We start from the raw sequence: 24,667 nt of genomic DNA on the forward strand, positions 1-24,667 counted from the left end.
AACTGAGCCTGCAACATCACACCACTTTCCCATCTTCCTCCTCCCCCCTGCAGCCCTACAGGAGCCCCCCCATCCCCCTCAGCTGACATCAGCAAAGGGCTGCCAGATGCCTCCCCACCCTCTGCTTCCCAGCCCCACAGCTCTAGGTCTTCCTGCTCCAGGCGTGGCTGCTCCACACTGTGCAACTCTTTCAGTTTTGCTCTGGCATGGGGCCTCCTCAGCCTAGGGAAATTCCTCAGCTGGAAAAGCCAAGGCAGGCTGAGTTTGCAGCAGCCAGGGAATCCCCTTTTCTCTGTGTCCCAGCCACAGGCAGGTTCCGACTGGCCTATGATGGGGGCTGGAAATTCCAAGGACTGACACCAGTCTATTTTCATCTGCTCTTCAGGGGATGGTGCTGTGGGGAACTTTCTGAAAGCATCTGTGGCAGGGCTGGTGAGTGTGGATGGGCAGGGGAGTGTGTGGGCTGGGGATGCAGAGATCGTTGTGTTTTCGCTGGGGAACTTTTCAGGGGTAGGTTTCTCTTCCTCTTTTGTGGGGATGGTAAGTCAGATGATGACTCTGGTGACTTAGCTCTGGGCATGCCCAGAGGCCTTGCCTCCACGAAGGCCATTGGACAGTCTAACAGTTCCTTCTTTTTGGTGCACATTTAAAAATCAGAGACTTCCTGGAAAAGGAACCTCACTGGGGAAAGAGTCAAGCCAGCGTTTGGGAGAGAGAGGAGCCAGGAGAGAACACAAGAGGAGCAGGGGCCGCGTCCCACTGAAGGAAGCTCGGCTACAGGACGGCGCAGCCATGGTGCCTTGGCTCTGGGCTCTGCTGGTGGCAGCTGGGGTGGGCGCCTTGGAGGACGGCTTCCAAGCTTGCAAGAGGGCCCTGAACGTAAGTGTGCTGGAGGTGCTGCCAGGCGGGGGCTGGGACAACCTGCGCAACATGGAGGTGGGGCGAGTGATGAGCCTCAACTATTCGCAATGCCGCACCACAGAGGATGGCGAGTACCTGCTGCCGGATGAGGTGGAAGTGGTGCCGCTCCGGGAGAGCAGGGTGGAGGTGAATGCCGAGCTGATCGAGGACTGGCTCTCCTACACCGACGCTTTTGCCCACTCCATCAATGCTGAGGCCTCCTTCCTGGGCATCCTCAATGGAAAGTTCTCTTCTGGGTGCCAGGAGACCAAGACCCACAATGTCTATGACCAGACGGTCACCACCCGGGTGCAAGTGCGGCACCACATCTACTCGGTGAAGGCCCAGCCGGCCTTCACCCTCCACCCCAGCTTCCGGCACCAGCTCCTGGCCATCGGCAACCAGCTGGAGAACAACCACAGCCAGGCGGCCACGTACCTCGCTGAGCTGCTGGTGCTGAACTATGGCACCCATGTCCTGACCAGGCTGGAGGCTGGAGCCAGCCTGATCCAGGAGGACCAGGTCAAACTGACCTTCCTGCAGGACAAGGTAGCCGAGAAGGCGAGCATCACCGCCTCGGCCTCCGCTTCCTTTTTCGGTAAGGTCAACGTGGGGATCGGTGCCGCTGCGCAGGTCCAGGATGAGCTGACCAAGAGCTATCTAGAAAACACGGTGGACTCGCGCATCGAGAGCCGGGGCAGCATGCCCTTCTACCCGGGCATCACGCTCCAGAAGTGGCAGGAGGGGATCCCCAACCACCTAGTGGCCATCGGTAGGGCCGGCCTGCCCCTGCCCTTCTTCATCAGCCCGGAAGCCCTGCCGGAGCTGCCGGCACCCACAGCCAAGAGGGTGACAGCTGTGGTGGACAAGGCCATTCATCTTTATTACGCCATCAACACCCACCCAGGCTGTGTCAAGGCCGACGCCAGCAACTTCAACTTCCAGGCCAACGTGGATGATGGCTCGTGCCTGGGGGCCAGCACCAACTTCACCTTCGGGGGTGTCTTCCAAGAATGCCGCGGGGTGTCGGGCCTGGACGGGGAGGAGATGTGCCAGCCATATAGCACCCAGAACCCACTGACGGGGGGCTTCTCCTGCCCAGAAGGCTTCACACCCATCCCGCTGCACAGCGAGGAGCGCACGGCCAGTAAGCCCCAAGCTGAGTGCCACGAGCAGTGCCACTCCTGCTGGCTCTTCTTCTCCTGCTGCCATAAGGAGTGCGGCGTCCGCTACTACTCCACCACGGTGCGCTTCACAGCCTACTGGTGTGCTGCCACCGGCCCTGTGGCCCAAGACTCTGGCTTCCTCTTCGGGGGGCTGTACAGCGCCGGGGAGGAGAATCCACTCACCGGGGCCCATGCCTGCCCATCCTACTTCTACCCGCTCTCGCTCTTCGGTGGGCTGAAGGTGTGCGTGAGCGACGACTACGAGATGGGCGCCCGCTTCGGCCTGCCCTTCGGTGGCTTCTTCAGCTGCCAGGCCGGCAACCCCTTGGCTGGGCCCCTGAAGGGACAGAGCCCTGGGCTCCTCCAGGATTTCTTCTACCAGGATTCTGACACTGCCTACCCCATGAAGTGCCCCCAGGGGTACAGCCAGCACAAAGCCTATCTGAGTGACGGCTGCCAGATCCTCTACTGCCTTCAGGCTGGGAGCCTCTTTGCCCAGCAGCTGGCTCCCATCAAGCTCCCGCCCTTCCTCCGCCGGCCGTCCCGCAATGTCAGCGTGGCCGAGACCATCCTGGTTCTGGGAGAGGGCAGCCAGGCCTGGGTGAAGCTGCAGGGCAGTGGACGCTGGCGGCCAGCCAATGTCACCGATGAAAGGGAGATGGCCCAGCTCTTCCAGGCTCAGTCCAGCGCGGGGCCCACAGGGGGCGCTGTGGCTGGCATCTCAGTGGCTGTGACGCTTGTCCTGGCAGCGGCTATTGCGGGGGCTGTCTATGGCACCCGGAGGTACAAGAGCAGGGGGTACCAGGAGGTACAGCCCCCCAGCCATCTAGCAGAAGAGCAAGGGACCTACGGATCCACCACAATGTCTCTTGGGACTAGCTCAGCCTGAGACCCTGGGAACTGGGCCAAGGACTCTCCCTGGGGTGAGTTGTGAATGGCTCACACCTCCTGGGTGAGGGGTATGGGGCGTGGCAAGGCTGGGGGAGCAGTAGCTTTTAATCACATGAATGCATTAGTGTTGCAGGCTGCGCTCAGGCAGCTCTCTGATGCACCCAGGGACGGTAGCGGCATCTTTAAGAGAAGCCCCATCTGTCTAGAACAGCCCTAGGAACCCCCTATCAACTGGAAGGAAGTTCCTATGTTTAGCGGAAGGGGGGCACTGTTCCACCCACCAACAGGGACAAAGGAAAGTAAGTGTCTACCAGTGAGAAAATCTCTCTCTTAAAGGGGAAGGGGCCACATATGGATCCCAGGATTGCCAAATCCCCAGGTTCAAAAATCATGAGATTGATTAAAATACTGTTTTGAGGGATTTGTTTTTCTTTTGTCTTCCTGGGGGTTGCCAGCGTTGTGGGGTCACGGTTCTGAGCACTTCCCTGCCACCCTCAGGGCTGGAAACGTTATTAAAAAACGAAAGCTGAGAATCTCAGGGACTCTTGGGCCTCCAGGAGCTGGGCCTTGATAAATGTACTAAATAGCGTAATGAAACCAGTGAGCGTTGGCCATGTGGGGATCCCGCCCGCCCCCACCATCCCAGAACAGCCTCTAGGGGATTCTGAGCCTGGCCAGAGACCTTCACCCCAGCTCAGAACTTCACCCTCTCTCTTGGGGCTGCCATTCTGCACAACAGCTGCCCACAAGCCTCTGCTGTAGGGCAGGGCTGAGCCTGCAGACACTTACAGCAATGCTGAGGTTCCAGATGGAGGAAAACTGGGCGGATTTGGCAGCTGGGGGGAAATTGTGGGATGGTTGGGACGGGGGATCAGGGTTACTTGTCAGCAGTTTACAGGAAGATTGGGACAGTGCTGGGGAGAGGAGGGGGTTAGGGGCTGTGATGGAGGTTGCATTTTGTGGGGGAGGGGGAGGTGGTGGGGAACAGAAGGATTTTCAGTTGCTTGCTGATAACCGGAGGAGGTAATGGCGAGGCAGGGAGGGGGTGGGGGATATGAGCGGCCAGTAACAGAAGAGCCATCAGCTTGAGGTAGGTGGCAACCAGCTATGGGGGCTTGGTAGGGAAACAGGAAGGGGGGAGTTTGCAGCAGGGGATGTTGGGAGACATGGGCCCTGGTGGGATGGGGGTGGGGAGCAAGTTAGCAAGCCTGAGGAGGCCAAACTGCAGCAGTCTAATGGTTAATGTTCCAGGCTCACCCCACCAAGCAGTTTCAGGGCTTTCATTATAGTTCTCTCTCTTCCTTTTATGTTTGGTTGTTTTTTCTTGTGTGTGGGCAGCAGGGACAAATGGATGCTGTGGTGTAATTTGGGGGTGGGGAGGACAGCTCAAACCCAATTACATTGCCATACACCCGCCCTTATACCTCTTCCCCCACAGAGTAGAGTGTGTGTGTCTGTCTGTCTCTCTCTCTCAAACCCGTCCTTGGGTCATGCATGGTTGGTTTTTTGCTAACCAAATAAATGCTGCACACATATGGATGTATCCCTTTACATTACTGCCCCCTGTGCTAAGGGAGGGTCTGACAGAGGCCCCAACCACAAGCAGGCAGCACAGGTCCTGGCCCCCTGCCAAACCCTTTCCAGAAGGCTGCACAGGCTAGTGGTTAGTGCTGAGAGCTGGGAAGCAGAAGTTTCCTTCTGGTCCCAGCTCTGAGTTGCTCAGCAGCCCCTTGACCACTAACCTTTGTGTCTCAGTTTTCCCCATTAACCATGGGGTGATACTTGGGCAGGGCTGTGAGGCAGATTCACTCCTTGTATTTGTAAAGTGTTTTGAGAGGTTGCACTGCAGAAATATTCATCTTTTCCCCAGCACCCACCAGGGCAGTGATCCCTGTGAATATGGCACAGGGTGGAAAATTTTAGGAACCACTGTTCTAGGCTGACTATTCTGCATTCCCATGTGTAGACAGGGGACATGGTGGGCTAAGGCAGGCCCAGCACTGCGGTCCAGGGGAGGTATTAAAACCCCGCCCACCTGTATTTTCCCCACCTTCCTTTCCCCAAGCCACCAAAAGTTTTGTTTGGTACATTCCATGTCTTATTTCCCCAGTATGAAACAGCTGACAGCAATGATCTCCCCAAACTACACTAAACATTTCAACTCCTGCTAAGTCTAAAATATTGTATGTGTTCACAAAAACTAAACAAACCCCCCCAAAAACAAAAAAGTACTCTGTCTCTAACAAAAATTGGTAAAGCAATGTTTTGGGGAGTGAAAAAGCAAAATCATGATATGCCATTTAGGTTCAATTTCTTTCTGCATCTGTTTGTTACATTCAGGAAAATATAAGAAAACATTCTACAGGCCCAAACAAATCACTCCAAGATCCCCTCTACAAGAAGCAGAGATCGTGAAGTGAGATTGTAAAATTACAGAGCGCCAAGTTTCATGGGTCATTATTAAAATATCGCCAGTCACAGATTAAATTATTCCTTCTAATTTTTCGAAAGCAAAAAGCCAAAAACCAGTCAGATCTAGACCATCTCACATGTGTCAAAATATTTCATAGAACAGTTCAACCACATAGTACAAACCCAGCCATGGTAGAAGGATAGTGGTTAAAGGTGAGAGGAGGAGGAGGAGGAGGAGAGTGGGCGAGTGAATGTGTGGCAAGGTGGTATGGTCTCTTTTACTTCTTTGTAGAAAAACACATTGGTAGCACATTGTAAGGGATGAAAACTAGAGAAAACCCTTTGTTAGTTACATAGATTTAAAGGCCTGAAAGGGCTGTTTTTCCATATAAAGAAACAATGCAAACTTTATTTTTCTGCTTGTGTTTTACCTTCCAAATATCAGGATCAAAGTGGTGTATCTGGTTGGGCACGATAGCTGGAAGGAAGGCGCAGATCTGGATTTCCAGCTCTCAGCCCTCAGTTGAATTTATTTTTAACAGAGCTCTTCTCTCCCACCTGTTTGCAAAGCGCTTGAGTTAAATGCATGCTTAAAACAACAACCCACAGTCTGGATAAAAGTCATTTCTTTTCATGCTTAATCTGGATCTTTCATGCCAGATCCTACCACTGTTCACCATCTGTTCAAGGAGGCAGTCAGGAAAACCAGGGCAAACGAAACAGAACATGCTTTTCAAGCCTTCTCTACACATTGGGAGGCTGCTCTTGCCCCGTCTCCAGAGCAGATGCAGGAGGGTGTGTGTGGGGGTGGGGTGGGGGAGGGGTATAGGCTGAGAACAGTCTTCCTGGGAGCCTCAATGGAATTTACTGAGGGCTACACCCACTTTGGGACCCTGAGGGTTGCCCAAAACAAACACAGCAGGGCTCTCCTGGCAGTTGCTCCTCCCTGTTCACAGATCCCACGTGGGAGTGTCTGACCCCAAAGCAGCCAGATCAATCAGTCCAGTTTTGTGGGTCACATGGTTAAGGGGCAGGACAGGTGGGCAGATCTCAGCTCCCCTCCTGTGGCTGATGCAAGCTTCTTGTGTGACCTTGCCCAATGCCATGCCTCAGTTTTCTCACCTGGAAAATGGGGATCAGAGTCTGGAAAGAGCTTAAGGTCCTAGCCAGACAGTTCTCACGGTTCAGCGAGCCAGCTCCTATAGCATCTTCAACCACCTGCCCTACGTCAGGCAGAATGGGTCAGCTGCTCACTTGACTTTCACACCCTTGAAGCATCCACCTCTGGGTTTTATCCTGCTGTCCATCACCATAGCATCTGGGCATCATGTCAAACCAACAGCAACAGCACAGGCCCTAGTGGGTTTCATGGAGTATCTGCTGCAGCCGCACGTGGCCCCCAGCTCAGGAGCGCCACCAGTCTTGGGCCCCCGTCTCCCCGTTAAGCAGGAGCCATTACTTCCTGGTAGCTCTCCAAGTGCCAATACACTGGTTAAATGCAGCCAAGGCTGGGAGGGGCGGGAGAGGAGACCCCAACTTCCATGGTCGGGGGGGGCAGTGAGATGAAGAAGCTTGTCTGGCCTTCTTCCCTTAAGAGCTCAGCCCCCGGTAGCAAGACCATCAAATAGAGCAACTGTAATCTCAGGGCAGGGAACATGTGGTGCTAGGTGGGTACTCGGTGATGGCCTCAGCTGGCCTCAAACCATGTGGGAGGTGGGTAGAACGCCCTGCAACAGCTCCAAGTTCCTCCCCAGCCTTCTACCCTTCTCCCTCTGTCTCAGAGAAGCCCCCCATTTCCCTCTCACTGCCCTGGAAGACATTGCTTCCCCCCCCCCAAGTAGAGATTTCACTCCACTCCCGCCTACATCCGATGTGCTCTGAGCTGTGTCTCCTTCTCATGCCTGCCTCCCCAGTGCCAGGGCTCAGCCTGAGCCCATGGCTGGGATCAGCTGCGGGGCAAGCTGTGTTTTCCCCCAGGAATTGAAATAGGGTGGGGGGGTCAGAGCTGATGAGGGGTGAGACCGTGAGGGTGAAGGGGGGCTGTATGGCACCATAGTAAAAACTGAAAAATGTTTCATGACCATTTTATTAGATTTTAAAATCATCACACAAATTAAAGCTGGCTACTCAAGCCTTCCATGAAGCACGACATCTACATCCTTCTTGGTTTCTTGTTATAATTTTGCACAACTCTTATTGAACTGCTTGAATGCAATGCATTCATCTTTGGTGGCTTCTCCGGTACTTCCATTCCTTCATAGAATCATAGAATATCAGGGTTGGAAGGGACCTCAGGAGATCATCTAGTCCAACCCCCTGCTCAAAGCAGGACAAATCCCCAATTTTTGCCTCAGAACCCTAAATGCAATCTGGTCCTGAAGCCTTTCCCCCCAGCCCCCAGCTCATCACTAGCTGTCAGGGAGAACTCATTTAGACTTTGCTTATAAATCATAATTTGAAATTATTAGGTTGGCCAACATCACTGAAATGAATGCTCTGACATGGTCATAAAAAACAAGAGCTGTATAAAGAAGCTAGTCTATGTTCATACTTTTCAAATCTATTTTACTTTTTCAGATACACATATTTTATGATACACGTTCTATGCTTTTAAAGTGTGTATTAATGTTTCAATTTTAATTCAAATTTCCAAACAATCACTGCATGTAACTAGTTCACAAAACTGTGGGGGGTGTTGGGGAAATTGGGGTGGGGGGGGTAAACACCCCTGTGGGGGGTGTAGGGAAATCCCTGAGAGGGAGGCAGCTCAGTGGGAGAGGGAAGAGGGGGATCCCAGCTGGGACATATGGGGGATCCCTGCAGCAGCCCTGCCTCCTCTTCCCAGCAGGGCAGCCCCTGCCCCCACCCCTGAGGAGCTGCTCCAGGCTCCAGCCACTTCACAGCTCCCTCCCCACTGTGAGCAAATGGGGCCATCGGCTTCTAAGGTGAGAAGTGGGAGTCAGGAGACACCTCCTGTCCCCCTCTCTCCACACACATACCCTTCCCCACCCTGTGCTGAGCCACCCCAGAGCCAGAGCCATCCCACCTTCCCATCTGAAGAGGAGGGGGGAATGGACAGAGCAGGCACATCAGGGATTTGAGCTCCCCCACCCCCACCTGGCCATCCTGCCTCTTGCCACAGCAGCCCATTAGCCCTTTGGCACTGGCCAGTGCCCACTTGGTGCCTGCCCCCCCCCCAACGAAGAGCCAGCTGGCTTGCAGAGCTAGCAGGGATGGTTTGGGAATAGGTTCCGCCTATGGCCCAGCTGGCCACGCTGTCGAGGAGGCTGAGCGGGATGCCAGAGTCTAGACTTGGCCCTTGGGTGGCAGAGCACCCCTCCCCCCCCCCGCCAAACCAGCTCTTGGCTTGCTGAAGGGAGGGGGGATGGGGAGGCCCCATCTACCCCAGTGGCAGGGAGGCAGACAGCCTCATTCCTTCTGGGACTGGTTCCCATGGGCAGTGCCAGAGCCCTGGCTGTGCTTGGCAACCTGGCGCAGGTCTCGCACGGACCGCACAGTCCAGTGAGCCAGCTCCTGCAGCACCTTCAGCCCCCACAGCTTCATCTCAAACAAGCTGCGATGGCCTGGGGCCGGCTGCCTCCCAGGCTGGCCTGCTGTGACTCAGCAGCACCAGCAGCTCCTCCAGCTGGTAGGCCAGGGCCGCCACCTGCAGCAGGATGGACTGGATGGAGGCGTGGAAGTCCATGTCCAGCGGGGTCAGGTGAAACCCCTGCTCTTCCAGGACCTCACCCAGCAATGTCTGGAGTGCCCGGTAGGCCTGCAGGTTGGCGCCCAACCGCACAGCCACCGTCAGCTCGCCCCCTTGCTCCATGGCCGGACCTGGCACACCCTCCACTGAGTCCAGGCTGATGGTCCTGTCTAGCCCCTGCCTCTCCACCTGAGGGGGGAGGTTCAGTAACAGAAAGATCAGCCCTCCACTCTCCCCTATTAGCCCCACCCACTCCCCTCCCTTCTCCACCTCATCAGCTCCCCTTTTCCCCACACCATCACCCCAGAACCACCCACTCCACCTCACCAGCCCCCGCAGCCAAACCCACTCACTTGTCCTCACCACGCCAACCACTCACTCCTTTCCTCATAACCAGAACCCATGCCAGGGAGAAGAGAAATCCCAGTGTCACTGAGACAGACTGTACCCCAAGTTCACCCTTTTCACAAGACCATGATAAATTTTGTACAAAGTATGCCTTGTGAGCTGGTATTTAAAAATCATAATCTGCTGAACATTATTGTCCAGGTAAAATGTGTGGCAACATTGTATGTAAAGTTATAAGATTCTACTGTGTAACATTGCTGTGATATGTTCCAGAGTTAGAAATGCAGGCCCAAACCAGTTCTACAGAGACAAAGACACACTGGCACCCCGGCCACGTGTCAGCATAATCAATTGGACAGTCACCTAGTTAAATGGCCATTCTGTGGCAGGAAGAAGGGTGTAAGCATACTTTACATATTGACAATAGGACAACTGGGAGCTTCCATGTAAACAGACTGCCTGTTGCCTGAACCCCAGTTAGAGGTAATCCTCCAAGAGGGGAGAAGGGTATAAGAATGGAGAGGACACACAACACAAATCACCTCTCTCCCCCACATCTCTACTCAGGACAGCTACAAAGCTTGAAAGACAAAGGAAACATCTTTGAACTGGGGGAAGGGTCCTGGCTGGGAGGCTTTTCAGCCAAACCAGACTGCTGTAAGCATATACTGAGAAAAATCTTTTGTTTTTAAGTTCACTCCATTTGTTAGGTATTAGCTGGTGTTACGTTTTTATTTTCTTTGTAACCAATTCTGAATTCTATGCCTCATTACTTGTAATCACTGAAAATCTCTCTCTTTCTTTAGTTAATAAACTTGTTTTATCTAAACCATTGTTGTTTGGATTGAAGTGTTTGGGAACATCCACTTGAGATAGCAGGGTCTGTGCATATCATTGTCCTTTGATGAAATTACAACCTTTCTATGAGCTTGTATCATCCAGTGGGTGTTGGGCTGTACAAGATGTACATTTTTGGTGAAAGGTCTGCCACTAGGAATTGGCTGGTGTTACCCTGTATGTAATTCATGAGTGGCTGGCCAGAGCAATCATGTAAAACAGCTGGGGGTGATTTTGTATGCTAAAGGCTGTGTGTGAACAGACCAGGAGTGGTGGCTCTCACATCAAAACAGTGTAAAAGGCACCCCAGGCTGGAGTATTGAGGGGAAACAATTGTTTAGCAGTCCAAATTGTACCCTGGGCAATGGCACAGTCACCAATCACTCGTACACCAAGGCAGACCACAGTAGGGCCAGTGAACGAAGAGGAATCTTTATTATGAACCAGCTTGCTACCATCATTGCCCTGGGCCTTGGCTGCTCCACATTGTCTGAATAATGGAGAACTGAGCAAGGAGGAGACAAGAGTTTGCAAAATTGTTGCTAGTAAACCCAGCAGAAGGGACAGAATAGCCTGCCCTTGGCCTAGCTTCTGCTGTTCTGGGTTTGCTTTAGTCAGCCCTTAGATGGGACAGCTAGGAGGTAGCCACTGGCCAGTGTTGTGTGTCCCTCTGTCTCTGATTCACAGAGGAGATGGGTCTGCTACAGTCTCTACCTACCCAGGCTGGTTCTTTAGCTGAAGATGTAGCAGGTCACGGGTTTAGCTCTGGAAGTCTCTGTTTCAAGGCCTATTGTCAGAGAAAACAGTAGCCAGCCCCTAGGTGCTGCCCATGGCGGTACTGGCCATACATACAGGATAGAGGCCTCTGAAAAAAATTTGTGGAGTGGTGCTGGATAATCAACTGAATAGAAGCTCCCAGGGCGACGCTGTGTCCACAAGAGGTAATGCAAGCCTGGGATGTACAAATGGACTCTCGAGGAGAGGGGTTATTTTACCTCTGTATTTGACACTGGTACAATCATTGCTGGAATACCATGTCTGGTTCCAGAGCCCACAATTCAAGAAGGATGTTGATAAATTGGAGAGGGATTAAAGAGGAGCCAAGAGAATGATTAAGGGATTGGAAAACCTGCCTTACAGTGAGCAAGGAGTAAGACTCCAGGAGCAAGATCTATTTAGCTTAACAAAAACAAGATTAAGGGGTGACTTGATCACAGTCTAAGTACCCACATGGAGAACAAATACTAAATAATGGGCTCTTAAATCTAGCAGAGAAAGGTCTAACAACGCCTGCAAGTTGAAGCTAGACAAATTCAGGCTGGAAATAAGGAGTACATTTTTACTGATTAGAGTAATTAACCACTGGAACAATTTACCAAGGGTTGTGGTGGATTCTCCATCACCGACCGTTTTTAAATCAAGACGGGATATTTTTCTCACAGCTCTGCTCCAGGAATGATTTCGGGGCAGTCCTCTGGCCTGTGTTTTGCAGGAGTCCGACTAAATGATCACGATGGTCCCTTCCAGTGTAATCTATGAATTTGGGGGTCACTCCTCTCCTAAGCAAGCACCAAACCAATGGAAAAGCAGAATTGCAGGAGCTCTGCAGGAGTTGCCCTCTAGAACTGGCTAGAAAATCCCTGCTGGAAAGCTCTCTGATGAAAAGTCAGGAGCATTCAAGGAAGGTGTGAGGATTAGGGAAACTTACACCAGGGCTTTTCCAGAGCTTGGCACCCCGTGCTCCTGTGATAGTACCAGCCCAGATCACCAATGTGCTGGTGGAAAGCGGATTCAGGACTGACGCAGATTCCATGAACCATCAGCACTGTTTCTTTCTCTAGCGGCGCCCACAAGGAGGTGCCATGCCTGAGGCACCTTGAATATTAGCATCCACCTTCCCCCCCCCCAAGCTCTACCATCTGTTGAGAAAAACTCAAGGTCCTTCGCCTCCCCCCCCCCAAACCTCCCACTGCATTTTGGGGCGAAGGGCAGGAATTTTAACCCATACCCCACCTGAATTTCCACATTGCCCACAGATGCGCATTCCCTCCCACGGAGACCGCTTCAACTTCTGCGCAAGGGAAACATGCGCCATGTCCTCTCTCCCTGATCCAGAGGGTGGTGATGAGGCCGTAGCAATCTCTATCTCGCTAGTTCAGTCCCCAGAAGGGTGCGCGTGATGCTTGCTTTTAAGCATTAGTCCCATTCTACCTTAGAGGTGGCTGTGTTTCTGCTTCAGGGGTGATAAAAAAAGAACAGAACCTGCACTAGAGGTGCAGTCGGACAAAGGAGAAGAGCCTGGATTCTCTGCAACAGGTGGAAGAGACATTGATTACTCATCTCCCTACCAACACGGAGAGGGGAAAAGCACAGGAGGAATTCAGTCTACACCCTACCTCTATGAGGCTGCACAAGGACTCTTTTGCTCACCTGGCAAATCCCATCCACTGGCTGAGCTGATTGACTGAATACCCCGCGCCCCAGCTCGTTATAAACCTGTACCCAACATGCATCCGTATCCAGTATGGGAAGATGACCTCCCTGTCTGGGGGTTGGGTGTAAACTAGAGCCACTCCCTTTGCTTTTAAAGACCGTGTTGGAGCAAGGTGCCACCGTGCTCAGCTGCCAGGCGAGATGTCGCAGTTTGAGCAGCTGACGGATCGGCCTAAGAGGAAGAGACTCACGTAGGACTCCAAGAGTCTGGCCACGTTGGAGCGGATCTTCCCAGCCAGGAGGATGGCGTGGCTGCAGAGGTTGTGGTGTTGGAGGGTCACAGGGGGTTGCTCGGCCAAAGCCGGCTGTCCCAGATGCAGATGGCAGCTAAGCCACAGAGCTCACACAGGGCTGTTTGTGCCACGGCCAAGCCAGAAAAATCCCTTGCTCAGCTCACACATTCCAGTTCTAGAGAGCATTAGTCACTCACGCGCCTCTCTCCCCCACTCTTCTGTCTCTGAGGCCTGGGGAGAGACTGAACACATCTGCATTGGACAAAGGCAGATTTTTCATCTCTTACCATGTCCCTCCTCCACGCACCTTCAAGTTGTCTGGCCCAGAATCAGTCTCCCACTCACTCCACCCTTCCTCCCCCACAGCCCGTCTCCCTACAGCTCTAGTCCACTCATCTGCAACTACATCCGTCCCTCACAACTTGTATGAGGGGTAGTCTATTTTTTGTCAAGGTCCAAATTTCTTGGTCAAGGTAAAGTCAAGGTCCAAACTCCAGAGAAAAGAATAAAAAAAGTGAATAAAAAGATTCTGGAGTCTGTTCAAAAGCATCTGGCAATTGGGAGTTGGCCCACGGTCCTATTGACTACCCCTGTTGTATACAGTTGCCAAATGGGATTCCTGATAATCCCTCACTGAGATGTGAGACGAAGCCTGATACGATCCGTTATTTCCTGCATCCTCCTGGTTCTGTCTGGGAAGTTCTCACTCTTTTCTATCACGCTGAGCCAGGTCTAGTGCCCATAACCCTCTTCCCAGACCTGTAGTCATTTCACTAGCTAATGTTAAGCAACGACAAATCACAGCCAGATAAATGAATATAAGAGAAAATAAGCATGCATGCTGCATCCACACTTGAATTTTCTTGTTCAGCAAAGGTGGTCTGATCAACAGCCAGAGACCACAACCATTACACAGGGACCAAGATTTGCAAATATAGGTATCTAAATAAGTGACTTGATTTTCCAAAATGCTGAGCACCTGATAACTTCCCATGGCAGTCCACAGGAGCTAGTGGCTGCTCAGCAGTTTGAAAAACCAAGCCATCCCTTTTAGGCTGGTTTTACAATCTTGGCCAGTGCTCCCCACTAGGTTCTTCTCCTGAGCCCGTCATTGCAGAGGCAAGGTATGTTTTCTATCACCATGGGCTGCTTCCCTCTCCTTGAGCTGAGACTGGAGAGCACCACTCACATTGTGGGAGCTCAGGCCCACAGCCCCCAGCTGAGGGCTCGCAAATCCAGGACAGCATGTGCAGCTCTGTTTCTGCACACCTGCAGGAGTTTATTTGCACCCAGATATGCACTTGGAAAGCTTGTCTCTCTCCTGAGATTCAAAGGGCCCCAATGCTTTTAGTGGTGACTGTGTCCTTCCAGGCAGAAGACAGCCCCTGCACACTCATGTCACCAAATAGCAGACAGCTCAACCCGATTTCCAGACTTTTGACCATGATGCAAACCCCTGATGCAAAGGGAGAAAGCCCCATCCAGCAGGCATGGTACTAGTGTCATCCATCCTTACCACCCACATCCCTGCTTATCTGCAGTCCTCTGGGAATTGAATCGGGTATTTACCCTGCTCAAATGTAACTGAAAACTAATGGCTCCCACACTGCTTATACATAACCATGCCCTACCCCTGTGATCCCAGGATAATCCACTACAACCACTGCAGACAAGCTGCATGCACCAAGACAAAACTTTTATTGTGTTTTCCTTTATACATTTATTTTGGTTATGTCTTACCCAGTTTAAGAGAAAACGAGTTGAAAAGCAGAGTATCCCTTTATTATTACATTTTACATTACCCTTTCCCCAAGTTGGGTTCAGGTAGCTACCTGGGCTCCCCCTCTCCCTGTGGAGATTGCTGTGGGACAAGACTTATAGCAATCAAAGGTTTGTCAGCTTATGCATCTCCTCTCCCCAGCTTCCCCCCCCCCCCCCGACTAGAGGGGTGTGCCAATGCAACAGCTGTGTTGCCACCTGGTGGCTACTGCAGGTAGTGCTGCTAAGCAGTATCAAGTTTAACCCCCCTCCCCATTGGCAGGTTTCATGCAAATCAAGGTTGTGTCCCCTGCCTCCCCTCCTGTCCCAGGAGCTGAAGAATGCCCAGCCAGCTTTCAGGAAGCATCAATGCCAGATGGAGTGGCAGCAGAGTGACAGCGGGCAGCTGACGCCCCATGCACAAAGCAAAAGCCCCTCTGCACAATTCCGTGTCCCGCTATCAAGGTTAAGCTTGCGCAGAAGAGGCAACTCCAATTGCGGAGAGTGCAGCTTACATGAGCGCCCACATTGAATACTAAAAGGAAGGGGTGGGGAGTGATGTTAAGTCAGTCACCACAAACCAGTTTACGTGAAAGGGGAAAGAAGCACCCTAAGCCCAGCTCCCCAACGTGCTCCCACCGCCGGAGAAAAAATAAATACATGGGGGAAAAAATACAAAAATGTTTATTGCAAACTACTACAATAATTTATTGAAGCAAACTGCATGCGAGTGGTGGGAGAGACATGGAGGGGGAGAAGCAGCAGGAAGGCATTGAGTGTCAGTTTTCATTTTTTAAACCCGGGGCTGGAAGTTACACAGGTCTCTCCTGCCCTGGAGGTTAGAAGGCTGTGTTTAAGGACAGAAACAATTGGATGAGACCAAAGGGGGAGGGAGGGAGGGAGAAAGGCTAAAACCAGGAGAGTGTGTGGGATGACAGCAAGGAAGTGACAGGGATAGGAAGGACTTCAGAGGTGAATTACCCACTCATTGCTGCCTGCTGGAAATGTGAGAAACTTTCCCTCTACTGGAGAAGTTGAGCAGCCCACATTCTTATTTCCCATGCTAGGTGACTGGGCTGCATCATTCTGTAGGTAAGTCATGGGGCAGTCTCCACAGCACGCTGTCTAGCTATTGCACCACCCCAGAGTGAGATTTCCACCCAACACAGCATTTTAGTGCCATCCTTAGAAATAAAAGGAAATTGATAAGGCTAAGTTCTCCTTTTAGTGTTCCCTGGAAGGCCCGGTCTACACCAGACTTCAAACCAAGTGATGGAGGGTTTCCACAGAGTTCCCGCAGAACTGGTCTGTAGCAGGGTCTGGCTGGCTGACCAGCTAGCCAAAGCTAAACTGCACCACAACAGCTTTTAATCATGCAAAGTCAGGACCTAGACTAGAAGAGTTTTGAACACAGGTGTCAGGAATTGGCCACAGCCATGCTGGCCAGCAAAACCATATCTAGGGCTAGTTGAAAGCTCTCCATCAAAACTGGTTTTGAGCAAATTATTTAGTTCAATTTTCTGCAGAAAATTTCAGCTTCCTGCTCAAAATCCAAAATCATCAATTTGGAAATGTTAAAATTGTTTTGATATTTATAACTGAAATGAGACATTTCAACATTCCAAATGAAAGTTGGTTTGGTCTCATTTCAACATTAAAGCACATCTTCCTGGGCTGCTGCAAGTTGTAGGTCTGATGCCTTAAGCCCTCATTCCATTCTTAACTACTCATGTTCTCAGCTGGACTACATCTCCCATGATGCACCACAATCATGTCACTAGATGACACACAACCAATCAATCAGAAAGAGGGAAGAACATAGTGCATCAAGGGAGATTTAGTCTGACCAGGGAACCGAGCCCATAGGGTGACCTGCAGCAGCTCAGGTAAACAGTTTAATGTTGAACTGACCCAAACTGAAGTGAATTGTTTCACAATATGTTTGACATATGTGGGTCGACCTGACCAGAAACAAGACAGTTTGCTGTGATTTTTCCAAAAGATTTCAGCGGTCAGCCTGTTTCCAGTTTTCAGACAAAATCAAAACGTTCTGTGGTAAATTTCCAATGCAAATGAAATTCTTCTAGTTCGTCAAAATTTTCTGCAGAAAAACTCCATTTTCCAACCAGCTCTACAAACAAGTTTTACTGGCTCGGTGTTTAAACAGGGTATTGTAACTTCCTTCCAAACCACATTGACATGACCAAACAGATTCCTTGCTTTTTCCAAAAAGCAAACAACTGTAAGGTCACTGGGTCACTGCACAAAGTTTGACAACGGACAGAGCAAAGATCTGCGCTCAAAACTTAAGATACATTATGTCCTAAACCTTTCTGAGGGACAACAACTGTCTTAATTACAAGGCTATGCATGCCCATCTCTCGCTCTTCGGCAAAACCACACCACCATGTCTCATAGAAACAAAGAACATTTGTGAAAGCTGGCCTTGTAAGGAGCATGTGTAGAGGGAACACACCTCATGCTCTGTCCCCAGGGGTGTCCATGCAGGGAGACAAGTTGCCATTCCCACAACCAGATGTCAGTCAGTCTGCCTCTATTCAAATCAAGTGCAAGATAACTAAGCCCAGTTTCTTCCCCCTATAGCTGTATCTCTTTCAGGAAAGGAGAGGCAGAATTGGATAGGGAATGTGATATCCTGCACCACTTAGTTACACATCTGTCAAAAGACTGGAACAAGTTCCTTGGCTAACAGCGCTAATTCTTCCCACGGCAGGGAGTGAGGATGAATCAGTGAGAAAAAAGGGTTAATGCAAGGAGCTTGGAATAAACTGGGGAGGGAGACACACCACTATATAAGTTGTTTCTGCAGTTCAGAGCCCTAAACTAAGCTAGTCATTCCTCACCACCTACCCCACCCCAAAGCAAACAACTGCTCCAAAACTCCACAATACAAATGGAGTTCCTCCCATGGGGTCTATCACACTGACCTGTTTACAAACAGCTACTCGGCTTCCCTAGTGCTTTCTTCACCCTGATTATCTTTGTGGTGGGGATCAGCCCTACAGCTGCTGCTCCAGCATGGCTTACCCCTATGAGTTCCACTGATGTAAAGGAGCCCCCTCTGGAATAGCCCAATCCACCCCAAATGTAATTAAAAATACCAGACCCTCTGATCAATAAATAAGGACTTTCGTTACCACCACACAAAAACGAAACATGTTCAAAGTGCAAATGACTGTCACCAATTGGAGACTTCTCACTGCCTCTCCAACACAGGGCTCTCGTACAGAGCCAAGCCCCAGCATTTCAGCAAGCGAGCACCATCTGAGCGCCAGGGCGTGCCCTCTACTTCCCATCAGTGACAGAGAGGAAGGGTGTGAGAGGCGGGGACAGGTGCTGTTTTACAGCTCACCCTGCTGAGGGGCCCTAAAGTGCCAAGCCAAACTCCCAGACCCAGGAGGAAGAAGACAAGACTGCAAGGATCAGAATGCAGCAATGCATAGAAGTTGGGCAGAGGGAGTCCTAGGAACGAGAAGCTGGTCCACAGCCCAAACTCCTTCAAGTTTGCAAACAGGGATTTGTTGAGGAGCAGGGAAGGCGCCTGGGTTTGGGGTGAGTGAGGGCCTCTGGCTGCTTCCCTTCACTCGGAGAATTCCTTTGCTCTGTCTCCCTCCAGTAACTGTGGCATCCCTTTCTGAAAAGGGACAGGAGGACAGAGAAGGGGTCAGGAAGAGGGGGATGCTGTGATCCACACTGGAGAGGAGCAGGCCCTTCTCTTATTTACTAGTATTTTAAATTTGTTTAACTTCTCTCTCTTTTTTTTTTTTTAATAAGTTTCTCCATTTTTTCTTTTAAATACAAAGTCCGAGCTGTCCCAACAACCACGTGCTCCCTGCCTGCTAAGGTCCGGTAGAGTCAGAATCTTCAATCAGAACCTCTGTGGTGGCTCCCAGAATCTCTGTGTTCATGACCAGCCCTTCCGTGCTCCCGCTGCTACCGCCACCAACGAAGAGCTTGCCATCGGCCATCAGGCTCATGCGCTCAGCCCCACTGCAGTACGCCTTTGGCATCCCGTCGGGGTTCAGCAGTAGGCACTCGCCAGGAGCAGTGCTTCCCAGGGGGTCAGGGAGGAGGGGAAGGCCCTGGCCATCGGTGGGTGGGGCAATGGACTCTGGACTAGTGCCTAGGATGTCGGTGCTGGTGATTAGGGCGCCTGCATTGGCGGCTAGTGCTTCAGCAATAAGCACCTCTGGGTGGCTCTTGGCCTTATGTGCCACCACGCTGTCCTTCTTCTCAAACTTCTTGCCACAAATGTTGCAGGAGAACTGGTAGAAAGAGTCTGCATCATGCTTTTTCATGTGCCAGTTCAGAGAGGCCTTCTGCCGGCAGGTGAAGCCGCAGATCTCACACCTGATGAGTGGGAGAGAAAAAAAGAAACGTCAATATGGGAACAGGACACACAAGGAGGTGCAACAGAGAATGCAGGCATATGATTCTATGATATGAAACAGAATCACAGACAGGCACATGAGGCAGAGTCAGCTGTGGCCAGGGAAATGTGGCCAGCTGAAGGAGGAAGAGGCATATTTCAAAAGGCAAGACAATGCAGGACTATACTCACTGTAAAGGCTTCTCGCCTGTGTGGATCATCCGGTGCACAGCCAAGTTGTGGGAACTCTTAAATGCCCGGGCACAGTATTCACAGATATAATCCCTTTGATCTGTAAAGCAGCACACACATCTCATCTTAATACTTGCATCTGGATCAGAACCACATGCTTGGGTTGAAAGTCCACTCATCTGAAAGTTGCCCTATGACCCCACTTTTAATTTTGAAGGTTCTTGGGTGAAGCTACCTGAAAGTGAGGCAGCAATTTGAGTGTTAAGAACTGTCTGATCCCACCAGGACTAATGAAGGAGGAAGCATCTCAGGTAGAGCTGATGGGCTTGAATGGGAGTCCTGACCAATCCCACATGCTTGACAAGGTGAAGCTTGAAAAGAGCATCTTAAATGTGGAGAAAACAGGATGACACTGTTGCAAAAAGGCAACCTATATGCCAATAAAATACTGCTACAGTACAAACGCAGAGGCTTATTTCCACCTACTTGCACTGTCTAATGGGTGTGCACAAGCAATTCGACAGCAGTCCCAGCAGGAAGGGAATAACCACCAGCCACATGCGCTCCCTAGGTTAGACTCTTCCTCACCTCAGGAGAGGTGAGTGTTTTCCCCTCTCCATCCATCCATGGGATGATGGGTTGGATTCAAGTCTCCCCATCTTTCCCAGTACCTGTGTGGTGTTTGGCATGCCGTAGCAGCTGCTTCTGGAGCCGGAAAAGCCGTCCACAAGAGGGATGGGGACACACATATTTCTTCTTCAGCAGATGCTGGTATTTGATGTGATGCTAGGAAAGACGACGAAAAAGTTACAAACCCTCTCCCTGTCTGACTAAAGGAACTGCTGAAAATCAGATCCCAGGTTACAAGGTAAGTTAAGCAATGTGACAGACCGTAAGGGCTACAATCTACCTCCTTGTGCATTGCAGGAGAGCTAACAGGATGCAATTATACCAGGCTCTGAGGTCTGATGAAAAGCAGAAATCATAGAATCATAGAATATCAGGGTTGGAAAGGACCTCAGGAGGTCATCTAGTCCAACCCCCTGCTCAAAGCAGGACCAATCCCCAACTAAATCATCCCAGCCAGGGCTTTGTCAAGCCTGACCTTAAAAACTTCTAAGGAAGGAGATTCTACCACCTCCCTAGGTAACGCATTCTAGTGTTAATACAGGTGAAGAGGCACATACGGTACAGTTACAACTGGGCTGGGCTTAGCTTCATTACTTGTTACTGGCTAGTAATAACACCTAAAAAGAAAAGGAGTACTTGTGGCACCTACAGCTCACGAAAGTTCATGCTCAAATAAATTGGTTAGTCTCTAAGGTGCCACAAGTCCTCCTTTTCTTTTTCGAATACAGAATAACACCTAGCTCTTCTATAGTGCTTTTCATCAGTAGATCTCAAAGCACTTTACAAAAAGAGGTCAGCATATTATCCCCATTTTACAGACAGGGAAACTGAGGCACAGGGAGGGAAAGTGACTTGCCCAAGGTCACCCAATGGGCCTCTGCCAGAGCTAGGAACAGAACCCAAAACTCCTGAGTCCCAGTGCAGTGCACCACCTCCTAAACCAGTGCCTCCCTTAGCAAACTACATTAAAAAGGAACACTGCAGTGAAAGATGAAAGAGTGGCAGCTCCTTGACCCCAGATCCAAACGAGTGGAAGAGCCTGACTGACCTGCAAATAGCGAGGGTGGGCGAGGACTGTGCCGCAGCCTTCCATCTCACACCGTACATACTGTATTGGAGGCTTCTTCCTAAGAAGTACATGGGAGAGTAATGCACAGGGAGGTTAGTTGGAAAATGTGAAGTAGATGCAGTACTAGATTAAACAAGAAAGCCATTGCAGTTCACCAAAAATGTGGAAGTGACATGGTCTCCGGATCAACCATCTTGTGAGTCAGCACATTTCAGCTTGTGCTCTCCCCTGTAGCTCTCCACCCCTAGGACTGCTCATGGGTTTTAGCCACGTGCTCATCACCTAAGAGATGACAGTGACAGAGCACCCGTAGCCTTATCATTGGCTTCTGCCATGCTACCGACCAACTCAAAATGACCTGACTGCAAGAATCCATCATGGTGGTTTTAGAGAGAGCTACAATTATTTCTAAACTATGCTCAATAAAAACATGTATGAAAATAGCTGGTTCTGAGGGGGTTCTCCACACAAGAAATGGAAAGGACTAAAATCTATAGTAAGGAAGGTGGAGAAAAGTAAGTCACACTCACCTTCTTTTAGGCAGCCGTGGGCTCTTGTCATCTTTTCTCCTCCTTCCCCTCCTGTGACAGGATTACAGAGATAGGATTAAAAATTATTCTCCTTTGCAAGGCACACCTGAGATGGAATAGGGAAGCCTTCTCCACATGAGCAATCCAGAGCACGGCTCTGTGTCATGGAAGAAATACACCATTTCAAAGCCCCAGAAAGTCTCAGTCGGGGGGGGAAGGGGGGGGGGGAGAGCAGGGAATAGCTTCCACAGGCCTGATCCAAAGCCCACAGAGGTCAATGAGAGTCTTTGCACTTACCTCCACAGCCTTTGGATCAGGGTCATATAGCGTATATGACCTCAGATAACCAGCATCTATCCAAACTTTAAGACATGTTTCAGCCCCCAGCACGCTACACTAGAGGATCTCCAAGTGATAGGGGTTTTTCTTCCAGTGGGAATGTCCCACTCACACAGGGATGTTCCCTCCATAAGAACTATTAACAAGAACTTTGGTTTTTGTATTCTTATGCCACTAGAGGGTGCCAAACCCACCAATCCAGCTATGTTCAGTCCGCGTAGCTAGCTTCTATACCCACTGCTCTGGATCTCAAGCAGAACGAAGGGTTGAAAGATCAAAAAAGGTCCTCAGGAAATTGTGCTTTTTCCATCTGTTTTTCCCTGCAGCCAAGTATTCATGTCATATAGATCAATTATTTGTTGTGTAGCACTCAGAGGCCATCAAGATGCTAGATACCATATAAACACGTAGAAAAGACTGTGCCTGTACCGAAGAGCTCACAGAGAAACTTTAAAACATATATGAATAGTCACAAAACATTTCTGTGTAGTGAAAAAGAAATAAAAGCTGTTAACACACAGGCACCACAGAGAAGCAACGAAATCGGAGCCTGCACTGACAGTGGTGAAGGGTATGGCTTAGATGACCTAACAGAAGAGGTCGCTCTGATTCAGGATTCTCTGATGTGACAGTACCTGGGACCGTCAAGCTTCTCAATGACACTATCAAGTTTGCTCAGTTTATAGGAGGTGTTTTTAACTGTCCAGAAAACAAATTGGGATCTGAAAGTTAAGTAAGGTCCCTTTTGGCTTGTATATAAGCACAAGAGCTTCTGCTCTCAGTGAATGTTAATAGCCAAGCTAATCTACAGAAGCCAGCTCACTCTTCATTGCTATCTGCTCCGCACAGCTAACAGTCATAAAAAAAATAGCAAAAACCTTGTCTCAGAAAAGCAATCAGGTGTGACTTGGACACAAGAAGATTTGGAGTAAGACAGCTCTTTTGTGAAAGAGATATATTAAAGGATTGATATGATGTATGTCGTAAGAATCTTTTCCACTCTAATGGTGTTTTGTTGCTTTTCTCTCAGCACCCTCTAGTTTACAATAATCGAGCACTCAAGAATTGAACACTGTTGCTCACATGATTGTCCAACTGTGACGAAGTGGGGTTTTATTCACCTTGTTATGTTGTACGTGAGTCTTACTGTCCTATACTAATACTGTGTGTACCTCAGTTTCCCTGTTTACTGCACCGATACTGCCGTGGTGGGAATTGGGTGTGTGATTTTTACTGAGGCCCTCAGGACAGGTGAGGCTGCCCAGCTGTTTGCACCTATGTAATCTGAAACCCAGGAGCGGGGATATAACCAGGTGACAAAGAGAAGGAGGAGGAGCAACAAGGGGGTTGTCGGGAGGTCAGGTCACTGAAAGTCTGCATAGGGGGACTGGAAGAGGGGGAATTTAGGGCATCTGGCCCAGGATTTCCAAGATGGACTTGCCTGAAAGTCACTGATTTCCGTCATAGCAAAATCTATTCTATGCTGTGTTCTTGTTGATTGATAAACCTTCTGTTTACCGGCTGGCTGAGAGTCACATCTGACTGCAGAGTTGAGGTGCAGGGCCCTCTGGCTTCCCCAGGAGCCCTGTCTGTGCGGACTTGCTACGGGAAGCGCACGGCGTGCAAGGGGATGCTGAATGCTCCAAGGTCAGACCTAGGAAGGTCAAAGCTGTGCAAGCTTCTTGCTCTGGAGACAGTATGTTCAGAGAGAGGAGGCATGCTCCCCCAGAGTCCCGACTGGCTACATACAGAGTAGTTCCAGGGGCATTGACCCGGTGACTCCGTGACACCAACACACATCCAGACACAAAAAGCTTTAAGTGTGGTTCTGCTCTGAAGAACAACTGTATAAAAACGGCACCACCTTATGCAACAGACCTGCCTAAAGTAACTTGTTACTTCTGTTAACACTGCAGCACAAGCACATTTATAGCAGCGAGATGGATTCTTTCCTGGCTCACAAAGCAGAATTGTTAATAACATTGTGTTTGCTGAATTTTTATTGTTGGTGGTATGTGAGCTAGTAAGAACCCACAGGGACTGTTAGATCTCAGAATGAGCTCACAGGAATGGCATAATTTTAATTCCTCAAACTGAGCATATTTGATCTGGAGTCACTGAAGATATCAGGGAGCCACACAAAGCCAGGGTTTAGAAGAGTTACTTTTCTGAGGCCTACTGTACTTCAATATTAGAGTTGCAGAAATATAATCAACCACAGCTTAACAGATACCACAGCTGGGGACTAAACTCCACAAACAGCTTATTTTTTGGCAGTGTAGTCCAGCAGAGGGAGACCTGCTCTTCTTCCTCTCCCATCTAGAAGTTCTCTCGAGATTACGTCATGCTAGAGCAGGGGTCGGCATCCTTTCAGAAGTAGTGTGCCGAGTCTTCATTTATTCACTCTAATTTAAAGTTTTGCGTGCCAGTAATACATAGAATCATAGAATCATAGAATATCAGGGTTGGAAGGGACCCCAGAAGGTCATCTAGTCCAACCCCCTGCTCAAAGCAGGACCAATTCCCAGTTAAATCATCCCAGCCAGGGCTTTGTCAAGCCTGACCTTAAAAACCTCTAAGGAAGGAGATTCTACCACCTCCCTAGGTAACGCATTCCAGTGTTTCACCACCCTCTTAGTGAAAAAGTTTTTCCTAATATCCAATCTAAACCTCCCCCACTGCAACTTGAGACCATTACTCCTCGTTCTGTCATCTGCTACCATTGAGAACAGTCTAGAGCCATCCTCTTTGGAACCCCCTTTCAGGTAGT

General features: G+C 50.2%; 3 protein-coding genes across 5 annotated transcripts in view; 1 reads left to right on the forward strand and 2 right to left on the reverse strand.

Annotated features, from left to right (window-relative positions):
• The first annotated feature begins 630 nt into the window (after window positions 1-630).
• Window positions 631-3,370, forward strand: LOC140913786 (macrophage-expressed gene 1 protein). Its single transcript, XM_073350581.2, has one exon. It carries the CDS (start codon window positions 793-795, stop codon window positions 2,953-2,955), a length of 2,163 nt encoding a protein of 720 aa, XP_073206682.2. The 5' UTR covers window positions 631-792; the 3' UTR covers window positions 2,956-3,370.
• A 5,136-nt stretch (window positions 3,371-8,506) lies between these two features.
• Window positions 8,507-15,276, reverse strand: CNTF (ciliary neurotrophic factor). Its single transcript, XM_073348900.1, is given in 4 exon segments — window positions 8,507-8,964; window positions 8,966-9,267; window positions 12,948-13,083; window positions 15,263-15,276. Coding segments are annotated over 4 exon segments (618 nt in total). The 3' UTR covers window positions 8,507-8,798.
• Window positions 15,277-15,415: 139 nt separating this feature from the next.
• Window positions 15,416-24,667, reverse strand: part of ZFP91 (ZFP91 zinc finger protein, atypical E3 ubiquitin ligase) — a 31,739-nt gene continuing 22,487 nt past the window's right edge. For all 3 annotated transcript variants that reach the window (XM_073346737.2, XM_073346736.1, XM_073346739.2), the window contains 5 exons: window positions 21,559-21,609; window positions 21,008-21,086; window positions 20,001-20,115; window positions 19,330-19,429; window positions 15,416-19,118 (listed from right to left, as the gene is read on the reverse strand). In XM_073346737.2, the coding sequence (XP_073202838.1) occupies window positions 18,608-19,118; window positions 19,330-19,429; window positions 20,001-20,115; window positions 21,008-21,086; window positions 21,559-21,609 (856 nt within the window). In that variant the 3' untranslated portion in view covers window positions 15,416-18,607. The remainder of the gene's footprint in view (window positions 19,119-19,329; window positions 19,430-20,000; window positions 20,116-21,007; window positions 21,087-21,558; window positions 21,610-24,667) is intronic.

This window comes from Lepidochelys kempii, chromosome 6 (genome assembly GCF_965140285.1).
Source record: "Lepidochelys kempii isolate rLepKem1 chromosome 6, rLepKem1.hap1, whole genome shotgun sequence".
In the NCBI taxonomy this organism is placed as follows: domain Eukaryota; kingdom Metazoa; phylum Chordata; order Testudines; family Cheloniidae; genus Lepidochelys; species Lepidochelys kempii.

Coding starts and splice junctions, on each gene's coding strand:
- LOC140913786 (XM_073350581.2), top strand. CDS start 793: ATGGTGCCTTGGCTCTGGGCTCTGCTGGTGGCAGCTGGGGTGGGCGCC.